The sequence below is a fragment of the Sus scrofa genome, chromosome 1, assembly GCF_054392235.1.
Source record: "Sus scrofa isolate SSC_HxYL_T2T_F1_AM1 chromosome 1, Sscrofa_HxYL_maternal_Yorkshire_Landrace_v2.0, whole genome shotgun sequence".
In the NCBI taxonomy this organism is placed as follows: domain Eukaryota; kingdom Metazoa; phylum Chordata; class Mammalia; order Artiodactyla; family Suidae; genus Sus; species Sus scrofa.
In genome coordinates this window covers 148,018,138-148,040,523 of record NC_139383.1, presented here as the reverse complement: position 1 = coordinate 148,040,523, position 22,386 = coordinate 148,018,138, and the positions used below count along the sequence as shown (strand labels likewise).

At 44.4% G+C, this 22,386-nt stretch overlaps 1 protein-coding gene across 9 annotated transcripts in view; it reads left to right on the top strand.

The window, feature by feature from the left end:
- ADAMTS17 (ADAM metallopeptidase with thrombospondin type 1 motif 17) overlaps window positions 1-22,386 on the top strand; it is a 387,154-nt gene that overhangs the window by 280,585 nt on the left and 84,183 nt on the right. For 4 of the 9 annotated variants that reach the window (XM_021098449.2, XM_013993230.3, XM_084975986.1 and 1 more), the window contains 2 exons: window positions 5,477-5,597; window positions 10,134-10,202. In XM_021098449.2, the coding sequence (XP_020954108.1) occupies window positions 5,477-5,597; window positions 10,134-10,202 (190 nt within the window). Of the gene's footprint in view, window positions 1-5,476; window positions 5,598-9,733; window positions 10,203-22,386 lie in introns of those variants that run through there. The other 5 variants (XM_084975992.1, XM_021098456.2, XM_005659785.4 and 2 more) reach the window with 2 other exon arrangements.

The following is a 22,386-nucleotide window of genomic DNA, read 5'->3' as shown; positions in this document are numbered from 1 at the left end:
GGATTAAGCCAGCAGACTGAACCCCACATTCACTGCTCTTCCATCCCAGGACCCTGCTGTCCTGGTAGTTAAGGCTGCATGGCACAAGCCAGAGTGGGGAAGAGAAGCAGAGGCCACCCTTTGACAAGAGGACTGAGTGGATAGATGTTTCCTTGAAGGAACGGAGGCCAGAACTGAAGGGGAGGTTACAACCGAGAACAAAGCAAGATGTTTGTACAAATCCAAGACTTGGGAATGGAGGGTGGGAGCAGGGAATTGGCTGAAAATAATAGGGGTCAAGGTTGCCAACCATGCCCAGCCCAACACTGGGAGCTTGACGGGCTCTTAGGGAATTGTCTTCAGGCTCTTTCCCAAAGCTGTGTGATAAACTGTTCGGGGACACCTGGAACAGGCGCAGGGATCCAGTGCTTGAGCACAGAGCTCATCCCTCCAGGCCTGGGGACAGCCTCCAGCATTGCTCCCACAAGGCCTGTGTGGAAGCTTGCCACCCTCACATCCCGAGCTCCATCCACTGGCCCTCCTATGCCTTATTCTCAAATACAAGTGGTCAACCAGAGATCATGAGCTCTTTGAAGAAAACCAGCAGCAGAAACGAGAAAGACCAAGAAAAACAAATAGGAAAACTGACCCTGGCAGAAAATTGAGATAATTACAGAATTCTGTGTGCAGCCAAATGATCAACCAAGCATGCAGGCAAAATAAAGTAATTTTGAGACAGGGCAGAATGCAGGAATTGGATTTTCCATGCATCCATTCTGAAGACATGACGTGTAGTTTAGCAAGTCAAGGGTGAAGTCCAGGACGAGGAAGACGAGCTCAGTGGAGCTGACTCAGGAGTGCAAGAGATGTGGAGATGGAGGCTGTGCCACTGGCTGAAAACATCCAGTAAGTTTAAAATGAGAAGTTGCTGGCGGCCCTCTAAGAGCAGAGAGAAAGAGAGGCAGCAGTAGGAAGATAACTATTAAGTTCAAGAAAGCAAGTGCTTCTCCTCTTAGCCAGAGACACAGACACGAACAAGGACCATGGCAACCAGTCCCAAGATGTCCCAGTTCAAAACGAGGAACTAAACTGCATTGTTTCGGGGGCGGGGTGGGAGGGGAAGGGCAGGTTGGGGGCATAGAAGAGAGAGTCTGAGGACTTCGGTTGGAGAACCGAAGTCTCCCATTCCCAGTTTTGCTCAGGGCCCAGCTTGATGGGAGGTGGCATTTTTATGCCCTTATTGAGTGTGTGTTTTGTGCTCAGCACCATGCTGGCCACTGTGTTTGGGGGTGGGGATAAGAATACAGGGGGTTATAAGGTACTGTCCTCCATGTGCCTACAGTGTGTCTGTCACAAAGATGAGACTAACTTGTGTGAAACCCTAACAACCACAGGCGAAAGCAGGTTGAGAGCTGCTGAGTTGCAGAGTTTAGACTCAGCAGAAAAAACATCTCTGTGCCAGGCGCTATAAAGTGTGCTGGGCCTGCAGCGCTCAGCAAGGCCAAGGGGGTCCCTGTCCCCAGACAGCATATGGAGAGGAAGCACGTGAACTCACACATCTGGTGGTCCCTGGGATTGGCACTTGTGTGTCAGTGAGACTGGGCAGGGCTGTGCCAAAGGAGGATGCGAGCAGCAGAGTTCTCCAAGGAGCTGGCCTTGGTGGGCAAGGCAGCCCAGAGAAGGGCAGGGGCAGAATGCTCCAGGCAGCAGGGGGCAGAGCCAGGCTGGTGTGTTCCAAAAACACAGGTGGGGCAGGCACCAGGGGAGGAGGTGTGAAGACGGAGGTGGTGCAGGGCCTTGCAGGCTGTGGCAGGGGTCAGGGTTTATTCTGACTGTAGGGGCGCTGGAGCTGGCAGGAGGGGGCTGGAGGTGGTTGGACTGGGTGTGCCTTTGGAGCAGGAGGGAGGGGGTGCTGCTGGGATGAGACCCAGGAGAGCCTCAGATTCCGAAGCATGGGCATACTCTGGAGGCAGTGGGATCTGCGGCTGTGGCCCTTCTCATCTTCCAGGTGAAGATCAGTCTGGTCACAGCAGGGAGAAAACCGGCCTGATAGGTCAGGTGCTGAGTCATGAGGGTCTAAACTTCACCGTGGCCATGAGTACAGAGAAGAAATGGATCCCAGAGAGGTTTCAGGGGACAAAAGCCCCGAGGCTGGCCTCTAACTGAGCCTCTGTACCCAGAGTCTTTGCTCTTCCCAGGTGACCTGGGAACCTGTGAGAAGGAAGTTCTGATCAGCCCTTGCATCCAGGTGACTGAGGCCCTCAGCGGAAGGCATTTGGGGTTTTATAACCAGATGTTCTGTCATGATGGAGCTTCTCATGGATTGTTTGCTTGACCTGAGGTACACTGGAAAAGCACCCCAGTTCCTGAGAATAGAGGGGAGCCCACACTCTCCCCCACATCCCTCCAAGGCAAGGCACCACAGCCCAGAACTGCTTTGACTCAGGGGCTAGGTAGTGTTTCTGGTGTGCTTTTAGCTTCTCTGATCTCAGCATTTCCAAATCCTCGCAAACCCAGGGTGTGTTGGGGAGAGGTCTTGCCTTCCAGAAGGCCTCTCGGTGACCCAGGTTCTGGCTGAGGACTGTCAGGGGAGATACCCAGGCAGCCTGGGGCTACAAGGTGGGAGGTTAGGGACTGCTCCTGGCCCTGCCAGACACTTGCTGGGTGGCCCCAGATTTGTCCACTGCCGTTGCTGGGGCTGGGGGAAGCCATCTGGACCAAGTGTCATGTTAACTTAGAGCATCCAGAAAACTGTTTTATCAGGGAACTCTGATGGAGGTATCAGACTGTACCTGCTCAAGTCAGAGCCCCACTGTTGCTGAGCAGGAATGTGACTGCAAAATAATAAAAGGCCAGTGAGAGAGGAGTCACACAAGGGCAGGTCAGGATGTCATGAGAGAGGTGGGTGCAGGGGCTGGCTCTCTGGGTGTTGGCAGACTGGGACTGGAACAGTGGGCTTTGGGACATGAAAGACAGGTGGTACACACGTGGCTCTGCTGCTCTGGCCCCAGGGCATTTGCTGCAGGTGCTGGTTGAGCTCAGTTACCCATCTCAGTGGCCTTGTATTCTTAGCCCCTCTAATTTTACATCAAGCATCTTCACAGCAATCAGCCAGAAGTCCAGATTGTGAATCTAGGCAGCTCCTGCAACATGATCCAAGTTCAAGGTACCCTGAGGCAGCCCACCTGCCTCCCGGCCACACTGGGTGGTATGCCCTGGCAGGGTGTCACTGTCAGTGCCAGTCACCCCCTGGGTGTCTCTCAGTCTCACATCCACTCTCCCCATAGTTCCTGGCCTGGTTCTGGCCACTGGATCCCCCGATCTTGCCCTTCGTTCTTATACTAACCTTGAACATGTGTAAGCTTCTTTTTTCCAAAATGCTGCCCTTTTTTAGTTTTCATAATGGCCATTTAGGGACTGAATTTGCTCTGCACTTAGCATATCTCCACATCTTTACTGAAATACATTCAGTTCCACTATCATTTCTGGACATACAAGAGTAATTATTTTGGGGGGCCGAGCTCACAGCATGTGGAAGTTCTCAGGCTAGGGATTGAACCCATGCCACAGCAGTAATGATGCCCGATCCTTAACCCACTGAGCTCACCAGGAAAATCCTCATACAGTAGCTAATTTCTCATTAATTCTTTCCCAAAGAAAAGGGTCCAAGGGTGAGATTTCAGGATGGTTGAATGTGAACACACATTGGTTTTTGTTTTTGTTTTATTCTTTTTAGGGCAGCACCCTTGGCATATGGAAGTTCCCAGGCTAGGGCTCAAATAAGAGCTATAGCCGCCCGCCTATACCACAACCACAGTAATACCAGATCCGAGCTGTATCTGCCACCTACACCACAGCTCACAGCAACCCAGATCCTTAACCCACTGAGCAAGGCCAGGGATCAAATCTGCATCCTCGTGGGTACTAGTCAGGTTCATTACTGCTGAGCCACAGTGGGAACTCCCCGCGTTGGCTCTTCACATGACGTGCTGTGGTGCCAGGCTCTCCAAATGTGGTCTCAGGCAACAGCCACAGCAGGTACTTCATAGAAATGCAGGTTCTGAGGCCCACCCAGCCCTGCTGTATCAGAAACTCTGAGGTTGGATCCAGCATCTATTTTCACAGCCCTCCTGGTGAGGAGAGAGTGCATGTTTATGCTATAGCCCTGCTGCTTTGGAAGCAGAGGGTTCTGGTTACACGGGTGAGCGAGGGGGGTTTGGGGGGCTAAGCACTTGCCTTCGAACGCTCTGTACCTGCCTCCGTGGAAGTGAGGGGTAAGGAGGGAGGTGCCTTGCTAGCCGCCAGCCAGGCATCACCAGAAAGAGCACAGTGTCCTTGGCCTGGATTATCTGTCTCGAAACCTTCCTAGCCTGAAGCACCTGTCCTGAACACAGGGTCCAGGGCAGTAGGGAAAACCCAGTCCTTGTTCTGCCGTTACTCCCTCTGGGGGGAGAAATATGGAGAGGCGCTTTAGCAGTTTAACTAGCAAATAATTAAAACACACCAGTGTTTACCAAGACATAAACTTCGGTATGTGCTTTTTGCAGACCATAAAAGTCTCACAACCTTTTCCCACTTTTTACGAACTGATGTAGCCTGTGTTGCCTGGAGCCAGGCCCCTCCTGCCCTCACACATGCCTTGTTGGAAAAATTTGAGCAGCAGGGTTTCTCCTGGGGCTAGCTCTTTCTAACTGAGAAATAGCAGCTCGTTGCCAGCCGTGCCTGAGTGTGTGCCGGGCTTCCCAACCTTAGCAAAAAAGTCAGTGGGGTCTTTTCAGTGCTGTATCTTCTGAGACTGTTGGCTATTGCAACCTCGATAGAACCAAGGACCCAGAGAGCTCTGAGGGGAACGTGAAACTGTGGCTGTACCCGGAGGTGTGGGGCCAGCCTCACTCCCTCCCCTCTGCCCAGCTTCAAGTGGCGCTTAGATGGGTCAGGCTCAGGCCTCAGTGTGAGTTCCATGGGTACGCGTGGGCTTTCATGGGCCCATCTTCCAACAAATATTAAAACATGTACTTGATGACTGCATGGGCATAAAAATAAAAGCAATACCAGCTGGATTTTATTCTTTTTCTGTCCTGATTTTATATTTTATTTTATTTTTGTCTTGTGCACCTGCAGCATACAGAAGTTCCCAGGCTAGGGGTCTAATCAGAGCTGCAGCTGCCAGCCTACACCACAGCCACAGCAACACAGGATCCGAGCTGCAGCTGCAACCTACACCATAGCTCACAGCAATGCCAGAATTTTAACCCACTGAGCGAGTGCAGGGATCGAACCCACACCCTCATGGATACTAGTTGGGTTCCTAACCCACTGAGCCACAAGGGAACTCCTACTCTTTCCTGATTTTAAAGTAAAATACGCTGGGTCCTCTGAAGGTCTCATGGGCCCCCAGGCACCATCTCTGCAGTGTCTCATGGAGAAGGCTGCCCTGTAGGTGGAGACTCTTGAGTCCTAACACCCAGAGTAACCCAGCCTTTTGCTTGTTTAATAGAAAATCGGCTGTGATGGCATCATCGGGTCTGCAGCCAAAGAAGACCGGTGTGGAGTCTGCAGTGGGGACGGCAAGACCTGCCGTGTGGTGAAAGGTGACTTCAGCCACTCTCGGGGCACAGGTGAGTGCAGGGCCTGAGGAAAGGTGACCTTGGCCCACTGCTGGGAACCTGTGGGTGGGAGGCCCAAGGGGTTGCTGCAGGTACCAGGCAACCTACAATGTTGTCCATTTCATCGCCCCAAAGCCAATTTTATTGTCTATTATGTTGCCCCAAAGCCAACAATCACCTGCCTTCCTTGTATCTCATATTTAAGGGCTACGGCACCTGGCACTTCAGTTTTACAATTTCTGAAAGGCAGAGAAAGGCATTTTTGCTAGGATGATGTCCTAGGTTCTTGACATGAACAGTTTGCCTGTGGCACTCTGGGTTCAGTCCCAAGGTCAGTGATCACACAGTGACTGCCCCCTCCCCAACACTCCCCAGCTGCATGCCTGCACACCTCTGTCCTATGCAGGAACGGTAGTGAAGACACTGCCACCTCACTGTTACTGGTGGATGGAAGAGGTTTTCTCTGTTTCTGAGTTTTCTGTCAGTAAAAGTGGGGATAGCTTTTACACACAGTCCTAAACGTGCATGAAGCCTTTCATTCCAGGGAGTCTGCGAGGTCCCTACCATTGTGACTGCTGAGCACTTGAGTCTCCCCATGTCCCAGGTGTAGACCTCCCCCAACTCTGGGCTGAGAGCCCCCGCAGGGTCGAGTTGATGGGCCTCATGGTCTTTCTGCAGGAGCCATCTTCATGGTCCTGGGCTGCTTTGCCTGGAGGTGGGAGACCATTTCCCATCTCCCGTCCTGGCTGCCACCAGCTTACGCTGTCCAGGGAAGTCCCTGCTTGATATTTAATGAGGGGAGCATGAGGAGGTGCGTCACCAGGAAGTTCTTCTTTGGCTGCAGACCTGATGATGCCATCACAGCCGATTTTCTATTAAACAAACAAAAGGCTGGGTCACTCTGGGTGTAGGACTCAAGAGTCCCCACCTACAGGGCGGCCTTCTCCAGCCTTAGTGAGTGTCCCTTCACCCACTGTCACCAAGACTGATGTCAACCAAGATTAACTTGTTGAGCAGAGCTAAGCTGAAAGGCTTCAGTTCTGATTTCCACAGTTGCTTTGCTTAGAAGCTTTTCAGTCCCGTTCTACCCAGCAGAAGGATGGAATCACGCTTATTCCTCCCTGTTTCACAGAGCAGTTCCTGGGTAAGAGAGAGAGAAGAGGTCTGTGCATGTCTGCCTTTCTCTCTTTTTTTAGGGCCCCACCTGAGGCATATGGAAGTGCCCAGGCTAAGGGTTGAATCAGAGCTGTAGCTGCCAGACTACACCACAGCTCATGGTAATTCGGGATCCCAAACCCACTGAGCAAGGCCAAGGATGGAACCCATGTCCTTATGGATGCTAGGCGGGCTCTTTACTACTGAGCCACAGTAGGAACTGCCCCCTTTCTCTGTTTGGATAGAAGACCTAGTCTAGACAGAAAGTTCCTTCTAGGCACCTGGCGAGAAGGGTAGCCTGCTGCATAGACATTTTGCAGGATCCCATGAAAGCTAATCCATAGGCAAATGCAAGAGGGAAATGACATTGAAACATCACACTGCAGGCCCTGTAAGGGCTGATTTCTGAGAAGGGCAGGTGCCCAGGCTGTGGAACAGGAAGTTTATGTGGGAATCTGTGGCTGCACACGGTCCTAATGGGAAGGGAATAAGCTGATGCTGGAGCAAGCCGGTGTGGAGAGCCAGTCCCCTGGGAAGCTGCGCTGTCCAGCACAGTAGCCACGGGCCCCTCGGGTCTATTCTGATTTCAATTAGAATGAATTAAAATTAAACAAACTTGAAAACTCAGCCCTCAGTCTCAGCAGCCACATTTCAGGGTGCCCAGTCCATGTTTGACTGGGGCTCCGGCATTGGACAGAGCAGAGCGATCACTTCCATCTTGCACAAAGTTCTCCCAGACAGCACTGCTCTGCACCTTCAGTCACATCTGCTCTTTGTTTTGTCTGATGTCACTTTCCCTCTTTGTACCCCAGCTCTAGTTTACCCTGAGACTTTGACCTTGCCTGTTACAACTGTGCAGCAAAGGCAGTTCGGAATGAGACTTCTGCAGCTGATGGGGTTTACTGTTGATTTTTTTTTTTTTTTTGTCTTTTTAGGGCTGCACCCACAGCATATGGAGGTTCCCAGGCTAGGGGTCTAATCAGAACTACAGCTGCCGGCCTACACTACAGTCACAGCAACTCAGGATCCGAGCCACATCTGCAACCTACACCACAGCTCGCGGCAACACTGGATCCTTAACCTGCTGAGCGAGGCCAGGGATCGAACTCAAATCTCATGGTGGCTAGTCAGATTCATTAACCACTGAGCCACGGCAGGAACTCCTTTTTTTTTTTTTTTTTTTTTTTTTTTTTGATTTTTTTTTTAAGGCAGCATTAAAACCCCTTATTTAATTTGAGTGTTGTGCTGAGCTCCAAAAAACTGAACAGTGGAAGGCAGGTGGAGCAAAGCCCACCTCTGCCCACAAGCAATTCTGTGGAACACTATGGAAGCTTCCATTAGACACCTTTAAAACTTCTACTGTAGACAGTGTAGCAGCCAACTTGGAAAGAGCCCCAGTCAGGGCAAAAGCATTCTTTTTTTCCCCCAGAGTCTAATTCGTTGGTTGGCCTTTGATCATGCGCAGATCCATTCCTTTTTCTCTGCTCTCTCTACTCTCCATCCCAGCCTGTGGCTGGCTCCAACCATACTCAGGAGGAGACGGGCGCAGATGTACAGCCTTCCTCCTGAGGAGATCAGGCCGCCAGAGCTGTGGCAGCTGGTCCCCTGTGGAATGGCAGGTGGCCACTGAAAGCCTCCAGGGGGCAGTGGTCCCCACCCTGACATGTGGCTTAGTGTTCCTGAAGCCTTATCAAACTTTCAGAGAAAGTAAAGCACAGTTAGCTTCACCCACCTGTGAAAGTTCTGTCCTTCTGAGCCGTTGCCAAATGTCACACCTTATTTTGAAGGCCAAAGCTGTTTTTTTTTGTTGTTGTTTGTTTTTTTGTTTTGTTTTGTTTTTTCCCAAATGCTGTGGTTGGGGTCTGTGAGCATAAGCTCATGTCAGCATGGATTCTGTTTCTTGAAGATATGCAAATCACGGTGTAGATGACACCCAGGGGTGACCACATGAATGAATCACTACCTGATATAGTTTCATCAAACCCGACCCTGTCATCCAAGGCTGGCGTTCTGGAACACACGTATGCAGAGACCCTGCTCATAATCATCCCTGAGTCCCTCCTCCCAGTAAACACTCGTTCAGCACAAGGTGTGCAGAAATAAACGTTAACTGGCCCCGAATCAGTCACAGTTGACAGAGGGGACCTTCTGGGAAACCGCTTGAGTCCATGTGTGAGGTGGAGGGCAGCTTAGCAGGGATACTGTGGGGCCCTACATTCTGCTGGGACTTCTTGCCCAGGCCTGTGGGCAAATGATGATGGTCCCTAGCCTTAAAGGACAAGGAGCAATTAACCCACAGTGGAGGTGGGGGAGGGGCTTTCCAGGCTGAAGGAAAAACCCAACTCAGAAATGATAGAGAGCCCTGGGTCATGTAACATCTAGGTGACTCCAGTCATGGCTGGATGGCTGCAGAATCTGATCAGTTTGGATAGGAAGGTAACTTTCATCTCCATGCAGCTCGAAGGACTGGACCAAGGAAGGTGCCTTAACACTCTGAAGGTGACTAGCAAAGACAGTGCCACACCAGAGAGGTGACAGAATCAAATGCAGGGCTTTTGCCCAGTTAAATGAAGTGCTAATGCTGACCTGAACTCTTCTGGGTCTGCTACACAACTACTCGAGCTGAGAGTTCAGAGCAGACCCAGGGGACTTCCATCCACATGACAACCAGTCCCCCTTGGTATCCTGGGGAGGTCCCAGTGCAGCACCCTGAATGTAGGTCATTTATTGCCCTGTGGCCCGTTGCCTCCCAGCTTTGAAAAGATGTGGTCCTTGTCTACTCATATCTAGGAGGAATCGACTGGAATTGGCTCTCATGTTACTTTTCTGAGGGATAGGCTTCCAAATGCCCAAGCCTCTGGGTTGACTTGAAACAACTGAGTTGTTGTTTTGTTTTGTTTAATTGGGTCATTTCAAAGTTCTTGTTTCTTGATGCTTTTGTTTCATTCATTAAATTGTCATTTTCACATTATTTATTGCATGTTGCTCCTCAGCACTGGAAAGGTGACTGGTGACCATGGACACCCACTCCAGGACACACCTGGACTGACGTCCGCACCAAGAACCCGTCATGATGCCCCATGGGTCTGAATCCCTTTGCACTTTGTTCTCCAAGAGAACCCTCTCAAACAACCCATTCTTCAAAGGGAGGGTGATGTGATCTATCCATTTGAAATGTGGATAGACCCACATGGCACACATTTATTCAATAATTACCTTTAGAACCTCTGCCATGTGCCAGGTTCTGGGCACCAGTCTCCAGGTGTTGGGTGTGAAGGTTCCATGGGGAGATTTACCACGGTGTGATGGTGACATGCAATTGTCCCTGCACTGGGACAGCACCGTTCCTGCAATGTGAATGTACACCAATTACAATGTATTTCTTTTTCTCAGTCAAGAATGATCTTTGTACGAAGGTGTCCACGTGTGTGATGGCAAAGGCCGTTCCCAAGTGTTTCTCATGTAAGATGTCTGGCTCTTCCATGCAGAGCTAGCGGTGACATGCCTGGTGTGGGGCTCTTACCTTGCTTATGTGTCTGAATGTTTGCTGAATAGAGTCAGTGGAAATGAGTCATGCATGAAGCTGTGGATGAACACTGAGGCCATTTATTGCTTATGTATAATGGATGTTTAAGAACGATTACCAAAGAGCAAAACTATAGAATAAACCCAGTTTTAAAGCTATAAAAGATAGAGCCATGGGATTAGAGGCAAGACAGAAACACCTATTAGTGTGCCAGGAATGGGGCTTACTCTTCTCAGCCTCCCTTAATTTTGGCGGAAAATGCTAAGACATGCCATAGCATTTAGCCACAGATGGCACTTTCTTCCATAGGAAGTTTCCATATTACAGGGTTGGATTTCCCAAAGGGCAGAGCGTACTTGCTAAGACCCTCCTGATGTCCGTGTTGGAGATAAAGGCCCTGGCCTTGTTTTGGTCCATGTGCACTGACCTCACATTCTGAGAGCTGAACTAGTCTCCTGGGCTTCCCAAATCATTTTCAATTGGACCAGAATGACCTCTAGAGATAAATATAAAGACAGTAATATTCTCATAAACAACTTTTGTAAAAAGAGAAAATCATAAGCTTACACAAGACACCCCAAGCATTTTTAAAGATTACCAAAAAAAAAAGAACTTTGATTTTTTTTCCTTTTTTTTCTTCTCTTTTTTTTTTTTTTTTTGATAAATAGTTGATACCACTTAGTGAAAGTGTTCCAGCCCACATAACCAGGGTTTTACCTCCATTACATCATGGTACCTTATCAGCTCAATGGTCTTCCAAGGAAAGTTGAAAACACAAGGAAAAAGTAGAGCCAAATCATCTAAAAGCAAGTGTACTTGGGAAATTCAGACAAAAATATTTTGCGGGGAAATATGCATATAGCCCAGCGATATTGATTATTCAGAAGATTTGAGGTAGGTTTAAGGTCAACATCACTCAGAAGTTCCTTCTGACTTCTTGTCCTTATGGCAAAAATTATCTGTTCTTCTAGAATAATGGCAACGGTGAATTTTATCCATGGCTTCCTCATGAAACCAAATTGTGTCCCTCTAACCAGATTTCTCCCACTTGATGGCAGAGACTAAAATGGAAAGTCATTCTAAAGATAACGTCCTGCTATCTTACCTAAGGTGTGACTCTGGCTTGTGAATTCTTAGAGTCAATCCCCCCTGTAATTGTATTTCATGCCAAGTCAAGGTGGTGACATCTGGCATCTGAAGAGGGGGATGTCTGGTATGAGGGATGACAAGTGCTTGGTGATGGGACTCTTTCCCTTGCTTGTCACTCGTCACCCCAACTGCCGAGTGGGCTTTGAGCTCTGGGTGGAGTAGGGATCATCAGAAAGAGGACAGCGAGTTAGAGGTGGTCTCCTTGGTTTGTGGACAGAAGCCCTACCTTTCATTTCAGGGATTTTCTCTTTCATTATTAATTTCCTCCATATCTTGAGCAGAGAAGCTCATCTTAGAAAGGTCAGCAGAGTGCCTGCACGAGAGTAACCGCCCCCCCTGCCCTGCTATTTAGGGACCATTTGAGGATGCATCTCACCTGAACTGTGCATTTACCCTGAACTCTTTACTGCTCATCAGCCTCTGCCCTTGAAGATACAAAAGAAAGGAGAGGAAACAGTGCCTTTTAAGTGTTGCCTCTTGTGCCAAATTTAAGCTTAAAAATAGGCATGGTGACCATTGCAAATGCCCCTTGCTGTGGAATGTGGAAAATTAACTAATGTGGACCTCAGTGAATAGTTCCATTGCCTTAGATTCTGCAGCCTGGTGATGCTAAAACCAAGGTTAGTCAGCCACAAAATAGGAAAAGTCCATAAAGTGATAGCAGCAGCTTTCAGAAAATAATTAGGTCCTCAAGCAAACCTGTTCCCAGGTCAATTTTGTGGTTTAAATGGTGATTCCTCCAAAAAAGGGTTGAATCACGATTGACCCTGAAGGATTTTGTCTTCATTTGTTGTTTGTTTTTATTATGTCTTCATTTTTGGCACTTCACTATCTTGCATGCCTGGAGGTCAGTAATTCTTCAAACTCCCCCAGAAGGAATGGATTCTCTAAGAGAAATTTGTGGTTAAAAAAAAAAAATCCAGGAGTTCCCATCGTGCCTCAGCAGTAATGAATCCAACTAGTAACCATGAGGACATTGGGTTCGATCCCTGGCCTCCCTCAGTGAGTTAAAGCTCCAGCATTGCCGTGAGCTGTGGTGTGGGTCACAGTTGTGGCTCAGATATGGCATTACTGTGGCTGTGACTTAGATTCAACCCCAATCAACCATTAGCTGGGTAACTTCCATATGCCGCAGGTGAGGCCCTAAAAAGACCAAAAAAAAAAAAAAAAAAAAAATCTGGTGCTGTGATCCTCAAATATCTTTTTTTCTTTTTTGAACACCTTCCTTTTTTTTTTTTTTTGTCTTTCTAGAGCTGTGGTGTAGGTTGCAGACTCGGCTCAGATCTGGCATTGCTGTGCCTGTGGCGTAGGCCAGCAGCTACAGTTCCTATTTGACCCCTAGCCTGGGAACCTGCATATGCCACAGTGTGGCCCTAAAAAGACAGGAAATAAAAAAAAGAATGAACAAGAACTGGTAATTTCTGGGGAGAAAAAGGACATTTCAAGTGCATATCCATACATGTCTGAATCAGAGTAAACAGAGTTTGTTTTGCTGCAGTAAACAAACAAGCAAACAAAACACAGTACAAATGCTCCCTCCCCCCCGACCCTAGTCAGTGGCTTAACACAGAAGATTTTTTTTTTTCTTCTTCTTTTTATGACCACACCTGTAGCACATGGAAGTTCCTGGGCTGGGGATCAAATCAGAGCTTCAGCTGCCAACCTATGCCACGGCCACAGTAATGTGGAATCTGAGCCACATCTGCTGCAGCTTGCAACAACACCAGATCCTTAACCCACTGAGCAAGACCACAGATCAAACTTGCACCCCCACAGACACTGTCAGGTTCTTAAGCCACTGAGCCACAATGGAAACTCCCACAAAAGTTTATATCTTGCTCATGCTGCAGCCAACATGGGTTAGGGTTAGGGTTAGGGTTAGGGTTACAATGTGCAGAAGGCTCTGCACATTGTAACCACTTATGGACCTAGGGCGACAGAGGTTTCCTTGTTCACACAGTGCCATAGTCACCTTGACAGGAAAAAGGGATCATGGCCAATCAGTCCTGATGCTTGTAAAGCTTCCAAAGACATGTCACTTTCGCTCACATTTTAAGGGTCAAATTAAGTCATGCAGTCACACAATTTTAAGAGGGCAGGGAGATGCATTCCTGCCATGATCCAGAGACAGGGGTGGAAATATTTGGTGGCCAGCACCATGACACAGTACCTATAGCAAATTTCTCTGCATTCTGATATTTTGGTTGCTGACCCATAGCAACACTCCCTGCCCTCTGAAGGAAAGCCAGTCCTGACCGTCTGCAAACCCCACTTGTACACAGTATTTCCCCCCTTATCCATGGGGATGCCTTCCAATGCCCCAAGTAGATGTCTAAAACCATAGATAGTACAGGGCCCTAGGTATGTTCTGCTTTGTCCTACAAATACATACCTGTAATACAGTTTATAAATTAGGCAGAGTAAGAGATAAACAATAACTAATAATAAAATGGAGCAATTATAACAGTATACTGTAGTAAAAGTTACATAAATATGGTCTTTCTCAAAAAATTTATTGTACAAATTTCATACCTCATAGCAAATGCGCATCATCAGGGCTGACTCAGGGCAGCGGTCCAGTATGCAGCTCGAGGACTAGGGTTTTCTATGTGTGAAGCTAATGAGCTCTTATGGGAACAGACTCACAACACTGGCCTCACTAGAGCTGTGTTCCAACAACCCATCTTATTGATAATGATTTAGCCCATTCCATGCCTCCTCAGTCTGACCAAATGTTTTACAAATAGTTGTGTTCCAGTGAGTTTATGACGCTTGAACCTGTGTAAACAAACAGTGCAGTACTGAAACTAAAATAGATTAAAATGGTTTTAATTGAAAAAAATATTTATTGTACAAATTTCATGCCTTTTCCATCTTTTTTTTTTTTAGGGCCACACCCATGTCATATGGAAGTTCCCAGGCTAGGGGTCTAATCAGAGCTACAGCTGCCGGCCTACACCACAGCTACAGCAATGCCAGATCCGAGCTACATCTGCAACCTACACCACAGCTCATGGCAATGCCGGATCCTTAACCCACTGAGAAAGGCCAGGGATCAAAACCGCAACCTCATAGGTCATAGTCAGATTTGTTTCTGCTGAGCCACAATGGGAACTGCCTTTCTTTCTTTCTTAAATGGCTGTACCCATGGCATATGGAAGTTCTTGGGCCAGGGATTGAATCCAAGCTGCAGCTGCAGCATCGCCTGATCCTTTAACCCACTGTCCTGGGCCGGAGCTCGAACCCATACCTCTGAAGCAACCCAAGCCAATGCAGTGGGATTCCTAACCCACTGTGCCACAGCAGGAATCCTACCTTTTCCATCTTACCTACACAATTTTCATGCACTATGGCCACAACTTTTGCAGTTTGAGGTATAAGCAAAACTAGCACTAATTTCTTTTTTCCTTCTTCACAATTTTAGGGATGGAGGATTCCTTCCTACCATGAATCACAGCAATCTCAGCATGTTTTTTTTTTCTTTCCTCACATTGAGAACTTTCACCTTTTCTCTTAAGCACTTTACAGCTTCTCTTTGGCACATCCAAATTGCCAGCATCACTACCCTGGTGCTTTGGGGCCATTATTAAGTAAAACAAGGGTCACTTGTATACAAACCCTGAGATACCACAACCATCAATCTGATAACCAAAACAGCTACTAGGTGACTGATGGGCAACATGTCCTGGACAAAGGGGTGATTCACGTCCTGGGCAGGAAGGATTGGGGCCACATGAGATTTCATCATGCTAGTCAGAATGACATGCAGTTTTAAACTTATGAATTGCTTATTTCTGGAATTTTCCATTTAATATTTTTGGACTGTAGTTAACTGCAGATATCTGAAACCACAGAAAGCTAAACCGTGTATGAAGGGGGCTACTTTATCCACTTTTATACAGATACAGATACAACCCATGTGTGACATCCTTCTCAAAAGAGTCTGCAATAAATAGGAAAGACCAACATAATCTGAAAACCAATGGAGAAAATAAGATAACGCCAGTAATAGAAGTTCAAAAGCTATAAATGTTCTTAGAAAGACTGGAGAAGTGACTTTATCCATAAAACTGGTATAGAATGCCATGAAAAGAAACAATCAGAAAGCAAAAAGAAGCTCTCAAATATTAAAACTATGATTATCAAATTACAACCCTGTAATAAAAGGCACTGTAAACAAATGACAAATGACAGAAAAAAATGTGCACAAGTCTAGTAAGTAGAATTTGAGTCCAAAATATATTAAATATATGTCAGTATATATTAAAATATATTTCCAGGACTCCTTATTAATTTTTTTAAAAAGCCAGTAGAAAAATGAGCAGCATTTATGCACAAGGCAGTTACCTGAGTTGGAAATGCAAACAACCAGTAGGTATGTGCTAAGATGCACAGCCACATTGATAATAAGGGAAATGCAAACCATATCTGTGACATAACATTTTTTTTCACCTCTTGGATTAGCAAATATCAAGAGGATTGATAATATCAAGAATTTAGAAGTATGTGAATAAACATGTATTCTCATGTAGTGTTGGTTGACTTCTATATTAGTTAAGCCATCATGAAGGACAATTTACCTGTACATTTAACATTTAAATTGCATGTGTGTTTGACCCAGCAATTCTCATAGCTGGCCTGGTAAGACATTTTATTTGTGCACAAAAAGACATGTGCAAAGCTGTTCATTGCAAGTATTATTTTTAGCACCTTTGCAAAGATGTAATTCACATACCATAAAATTCATCCATTTAAAGTGTGCAATTCAAGAGGTTTTAGTCCATGCACAGTGTTGTGCAGCCATGACCATAATCATCCTGAATAGAAACCCCATACCCATTGGCAGTTATTCTCCACCTCCCATCACCCAGTACTAGGCAACTACTTTCTGCGTATATCTGTCTGTTCTGGACACTTCATATAAATGGCCTCACATGCAATATGAGGTCCTTTATGACTGGCTTCTTTAACTTAGCATAACATTTTCAAGGTTCTTCCATGTTGTAACATCTATCAATCTTTTTTTTTTTTTTTTTTTTTTTTTTGCCGTTTCTTGGTCCGCTCCTGCGGCATGTGGAGGTTCCCAGGCTAGGGGTCCAGTCAGAGCTGTAGCCACTGGCCTACACCAGAGCCACAGCAACGCAGGATCCAAGCCGCGTCTGCGACTTACACCACAGCTCACGGCAACGCCGGATCATTAACCCACTGAGCAAGGGCAGGGATCAAACCCGCAACCTCATGGTTCCTAGTTGGATTCGTTAACCACTGCGCCACGATGGAAACTCCCCTATCAATCTTTTATTCTTTTTTTGCTGAGTAATATTCCATTGTATAGTTATATCACATTTTAAAAGTACATTCATCAGTTGATGGACATTTGAGTTGTTTCTGCTTTTTTGGCTCTAATGAATAATGCTGATATAAACATTTGTGTATAAGTTTTTGCATGGATGTATGTTTGCATTCTTGGGTATATACATAAGGGTACAATTGGTAGGTCTTTTGGTAATTCTGTCTTTACTGTTTTGAGGAACTACAAAACTCTTCTCCAATATTCCTGCACCATTTTATATTCCTACTAGCAATAAATGAGGGTTCTGAATTCTCCACATCCACTCTAGCACTTACTGTTTATCATTTTTGTTACAGGCATCTTAGTGGGTATAAAGTGGTATCACATTGTGGTTTCGTTTTGCATTTCCCTAATGACTAGTAATGTTGAGCATCTTTTCATGTGTCTCTTGGCCATTCTTGTATCTTGTTTGGAGAAATATCTATGAAAATCCTTTGCCTATTTTTAAACTGGATTGTCACTTTATTGTTAAGTTACAAGTTTATATACTCTGGACACTATTTTTTTAATCAAAATAATTTGGAAATATTTTATCCCAGTGAATGAATTAGCCCTTTCTCTTTCTTGATAGTGTCACATCAAGCACAGAGTGTAATTTTGATATGATCCATTTTATTTTTTATTTTATTTTTTTGTCTTTTCAGCGCCGCACCCCTGGCATATGGAGGTACCCAGGATAGGGGTCCAATCGCAGCTGTAGCCGCTGGCCTACACCACAGCCACAGCAACACAGGATCTAAGCCGAGTCTGCGACCTACACCACAGCTCACAGCAACGCCGGATCCTTAACCCACTGAGCGAGGCCAGGGATTGAACTCACCACCTCATGGTTCCTAGTTGGATTCGTTTCTGCTGCACCACGACGGGAACTCCTGATCCACTTTATTTTTTTCCCTTTTGTTGCTTGTGCTTTGGCTATCTAAGAAACTGTTCCCTATTCCAATGTGGCAAAAATTTACTCCTGTTTTCTTCTAAGAGTTTTATAATTTTAGCTCTTAGATTAAGGTCAGTGATCTATTCCAGGTTAGTCTTTTGTATAGTTTGAGTTGAGTCTACTTTTATTCCTTCGTATGTGGATATGCAGTTAACCTGACACTGTTGAAAAGATTATTCTTTCTCCATTGAATATTCTTGGCATCTTTGTTTTAAAAAATCAAGAAGGGACTTATTTCTAGACTCTCAATTATATTTTAATGATAGAAGTATCTGTCCTTATGCCAGTACCACATTGTCTTGATTACTGTAGCTGGCTAGAAAATTTTGAAAGCTAGAATTGTCAGTTCTCCAACATTGTTCTTTTTAAACATTGTTTTGGCTATGCTGAGTCCCTTGTATTTCCATGTGAATTTGAGGATCACCTTGTCATTTCTGGCCAAAAAAAGCATGAATTTTGGTAAAGATTGTGTTGAATCTGGAAATCAATCTGTGAAGTGTTCCCACCTTACCAATATTAAGTCTTCTGATCCATGAACATGAAATGCCTTTCCATTAGCTTAGAGCTCTTTAATACCTTTCAGCATTTTTCCAGCCTTTGGTATAGAAGTCTTGCATGTCTTTCATTAAATTTATTCCTAAGTGTTTATTCTTTTTGATGCTATTTAAGTTAAATTGTTTTCTTAATTTCATTTGGAAATGTTTATCCCTAATGTGGAGAAATGCAGCTGATTTTTGTACATTGACCTTGTTCCTGCAACCTTGCTAAATCTGTTCTGATGGATTTTCGTGGATTCTTTGTATTTTTCTATGTATAAGATCTTGACATCTGCAGATAAAGATAATTTTACTTCTTTCTTTCCAATTTGGATGCCTAAAAAAAATCACTTTTCTTGATTAATTGGCATAGAGAACTTCCAGTACAGTGTTGAATAGAAGTAGCAAGGATGAACATCCTTTTCTTCTTCCTGATCTTAGGGGGAAAGCATTAAGTATTTCATCATTGTTTGATGTTAGCTGTGGGATTTTTGTCAGTGCTTTTACCAAGCTGAAGAAGTTTCTTTTTATTCCTAGTTTGTTGAGTGTTTTTATCATGAAAGAGTATTAAATTTTGTCAAATGCATTTTCTGCATCCATTGAAGTGATTAGGTGGGTTTTGTTCTTTATAGAATAAATTACATTGATTCATTTTTATATGTTAAACCAACCTTGAATTCCTGGGATAAAATGTACTTGATCTATAGTCTTTTCTTATGCTGTTGGGATAGATTGCTGGTATTTTGTTGAGGGGTTTTGTGTGCATATTTGTACATGATAGAGCATTGTTTCTAACTGTGACAATTTTGAAATAACCTAAATGTCCATCAGTAGGGGAGTAGTTACATAAGCCACACAGCAATTTAAATGAGAAATAAGGAGAATGGTACATACTCACATGAATAGATCTCCAAGACATATCATGCTTTTTTTTTTTAAAAAAAAAAGTAGTACAGTATTCATAATGTTATTCCTAACACATAAAATGGAGACAAATAAAAATATATTTATATTTATGTAGATATATGAATAAATAGTAAAATATTTGAATGACTATATACCTAACTGATAGTGGGAGGAGAATGGGATTAAGGGGATTTAAGATTCACCTGTATTATTAAAATTTTTACAGTGAGAAAACATACAGGTATTTCTGTAAACTTAAAATACAGAAATGTTTACAAACAAAAACTCACCAGTACACATAAATCCATGTCCTAACAAATTTTACTGTAAACCAAGGAGATGTCCTACTAGCCCACAGCACTGTCCCATTCTTTCCACACAGACCTACAAACAACTGGTACAGTTAGAACTTGTGTCACTGAAAGATTAGTAAGAAATTTAGAGAATTGGTACAGGATCAATACAAGTGGATTCGATAGGAAAATGATACAAGGGACAAGGAGAACAAATGACTGATTAAAAAAGAACTCACCCACAAAATGTTCCCAAAACTTGTGACCAAATGTTATTGCCGTAAATTCCAAAAACCAATTAAATAATATTCTCAATAAACTCACACTTAAGATAGATGATCTCAAGGAGGAGGCAATGAAGCAGCAGAAGGAGATGAAGCATGGCTCAGCTCAGGAGAGGGGTAGAGGAGGAAAATGAATCTGTTACAGAAACCAAGGCTGTGTAAAACCAAAGGAAAGTGACACTGCTGAGAACACAAGCAAAACAAGGACAAGACTGAGAAAAATGAGCAAAGCAAAATGGAAATGAACAGGGAATCTGAGGGATATGAGAAAATGAGTTCTAGGGAAGGAGAAAGGAGTCAAATATAAGTAGGTGTCCTCAAAAAAAGTACATCAAACAAATTGATCAGAAATATATAAACACAAGCTCCGATAAAATAATATAGACTTGTGTCCTAGGAAAAAAATTACAGGAGACAATGAACAGCCTAATAGTTATTAGATTTTAAAGTTAAGAATCTTTGAGCATCTGATCCAAATTTTAGGTAACCAAATAAAGCAAAAACATCAGAATTGGCCTCAGACTCTTCCACACTAACATTCAATGGAGCAACTCAAACAACAGCCTCCAAGAAAGAAAGTTGACTCAGGGACCTTATTCCAGCCAAACTGGCATTCAAGTACCAGGACAATGAACAGTTTTTTGGTTTTGTTTGTTTGTTTGTTTGTTTGTTTTTTAACTATATTACAGTTCAGAAACTATAATTCTCTTTGAACCCATTTCAAAGAGACCATACTTGAGGCAAGCAGGAATTTTTTGGAAAAACTAGGGTAAAAGAACACATAATGAACATTAATTTTTAGGATTAAAACTGAAACACCTTCAGGAATTATCTTAGCAAAAGGAAAATGTTTTAAGTAATACCAGGTAGGAGTGATATTTTAAAAGTTGAAGTGGGATGTCAGCTGAGAGCAGTGTAATTATGCTGATTTCCTCATCTTTTAATTTTCAGAGATTACAATATTTTGTTTAGAACTGACATGTCATATATTAGAGGTATAAATATAATTAAAGGCTTACAGGAAAATAATCAGAATAAAAAAGAAATAGCAATGGACTAAAATGCATTGATGAAGAAAAGACGAGGCTAAGATACCCACACAGCGTGTTAGCCGTAATGAGCGTGATTACAGTTAAACTGTTCTGAAGTCTTTGCATCATTTGGAAAAAACAACAACATGATGATCTCAGTAGATACAAAAAAGCACTTGATTAACTTCAATACCTGTTCCTAACAAAAGCTCTTCACAAACTAGGATAAAAAGGAAATTCCCTAACTTGACAAATGCCTGTCACATTCTCACTGTTGACATCATTTTCAGTGGGAAAACTTTGGAGGCGTTCTTCCAACAGAATGAAAAAGACAAGGATACCACTGTCTTGTGTGGCATATAGGGTGGTTTTGTAAGTTCCAACCAGAATGGTGAAAGGAGGAGTTCCAGGCATTAAAGATCAGAAGGGGAGAAACAAAACTGTCATATGGCATGTTTCAGTTAGCTGCATAGAAACCCAGCCAAGATGTACAAATTATTATAAATGATAAGAGTATTAGAAAGCCAACTATAGGATGTCTTTTTTAAGAGCAATCTACTTTCTACTGTACCCTTTTATATCTTGTGAATTTTGCACCTTGGGCACACATTGCCTAGCAAAACTCTATTTTAAAGTTGATCTTTAAAACATGTACAAGATCCTGTTCACATAAGGTGATATGTGTGTGTTTGTATGCGTGAGGAGATGCTGAAAAGGCTGGTCACCAAAATAAGGGTAATTTTCTTAGTACAGTAGGGTACAGGTTGGTTTTAGTTTTTCACCTTTGTGGTTTGAATTATCATGTACTATATTTGTAATGAAAATAAAGCCATTTTTACTGTGAGAAAATGAGGAAATAAATAAACTCCTCAAAATAGATATTTCCATAATCTCTACATAGTTGAGCCCAGAAAGCTCTCCTTTTGAAAACTCCCCTGCTGATTCTGATGATCCTATTTGGGAACCACAGGGGTAAGATTTACAATCTAATTTGGGATCATCATCTAAATTGCTGAAGCCAACGCATGTTGCTTTTGTCTAAACCCCAATGTAAACCAAAACAAAACAATTACCAGCCTGTGTTTCAGAACCTCACCATTATGTTGTTAATTGACATACAATTAACAACATTATGTTGTTAATGTGACAACAATGAACACAGTTATGCTCATTAATTGATGCAGTTGCCCAGTTAACCAGGGCATCAGCCAGCCCCTGACCTCCTCCCCAGCAGCCTCAGTCCTTCCCTCCAGAATCGCTGCTAACCACCTGCTATTCTGGGCACATTTGAGGTCAGAGCAGGGGCAGAAGACTCTGGCCTCTGAGAGACCACATTATGCATGGAAGTACTCAAGGAAATGGATAAAAATATCTATTGCAATAGTTGCAGAAATGCCCAAAAGGCAGTGGAAGCAGGAAACATGCATGGCATTGAGGCAGGTGTTTTGTCTTTGGGCAAGTAGCCTAGCTTCTGCTGTCATCCCATGGAATCAGGGAAGGGTCAAAGAATCCAGTAGATGAGGTGGCCAGGAGCACTGCATCCATGCTCCAGGGAGGTACTGGCCACCAGAATTCCAGGCTGGCTTGGTTTGCTAGGGCTGCTGGAACCAAGTACCACAGACTGGGTGGCCTAA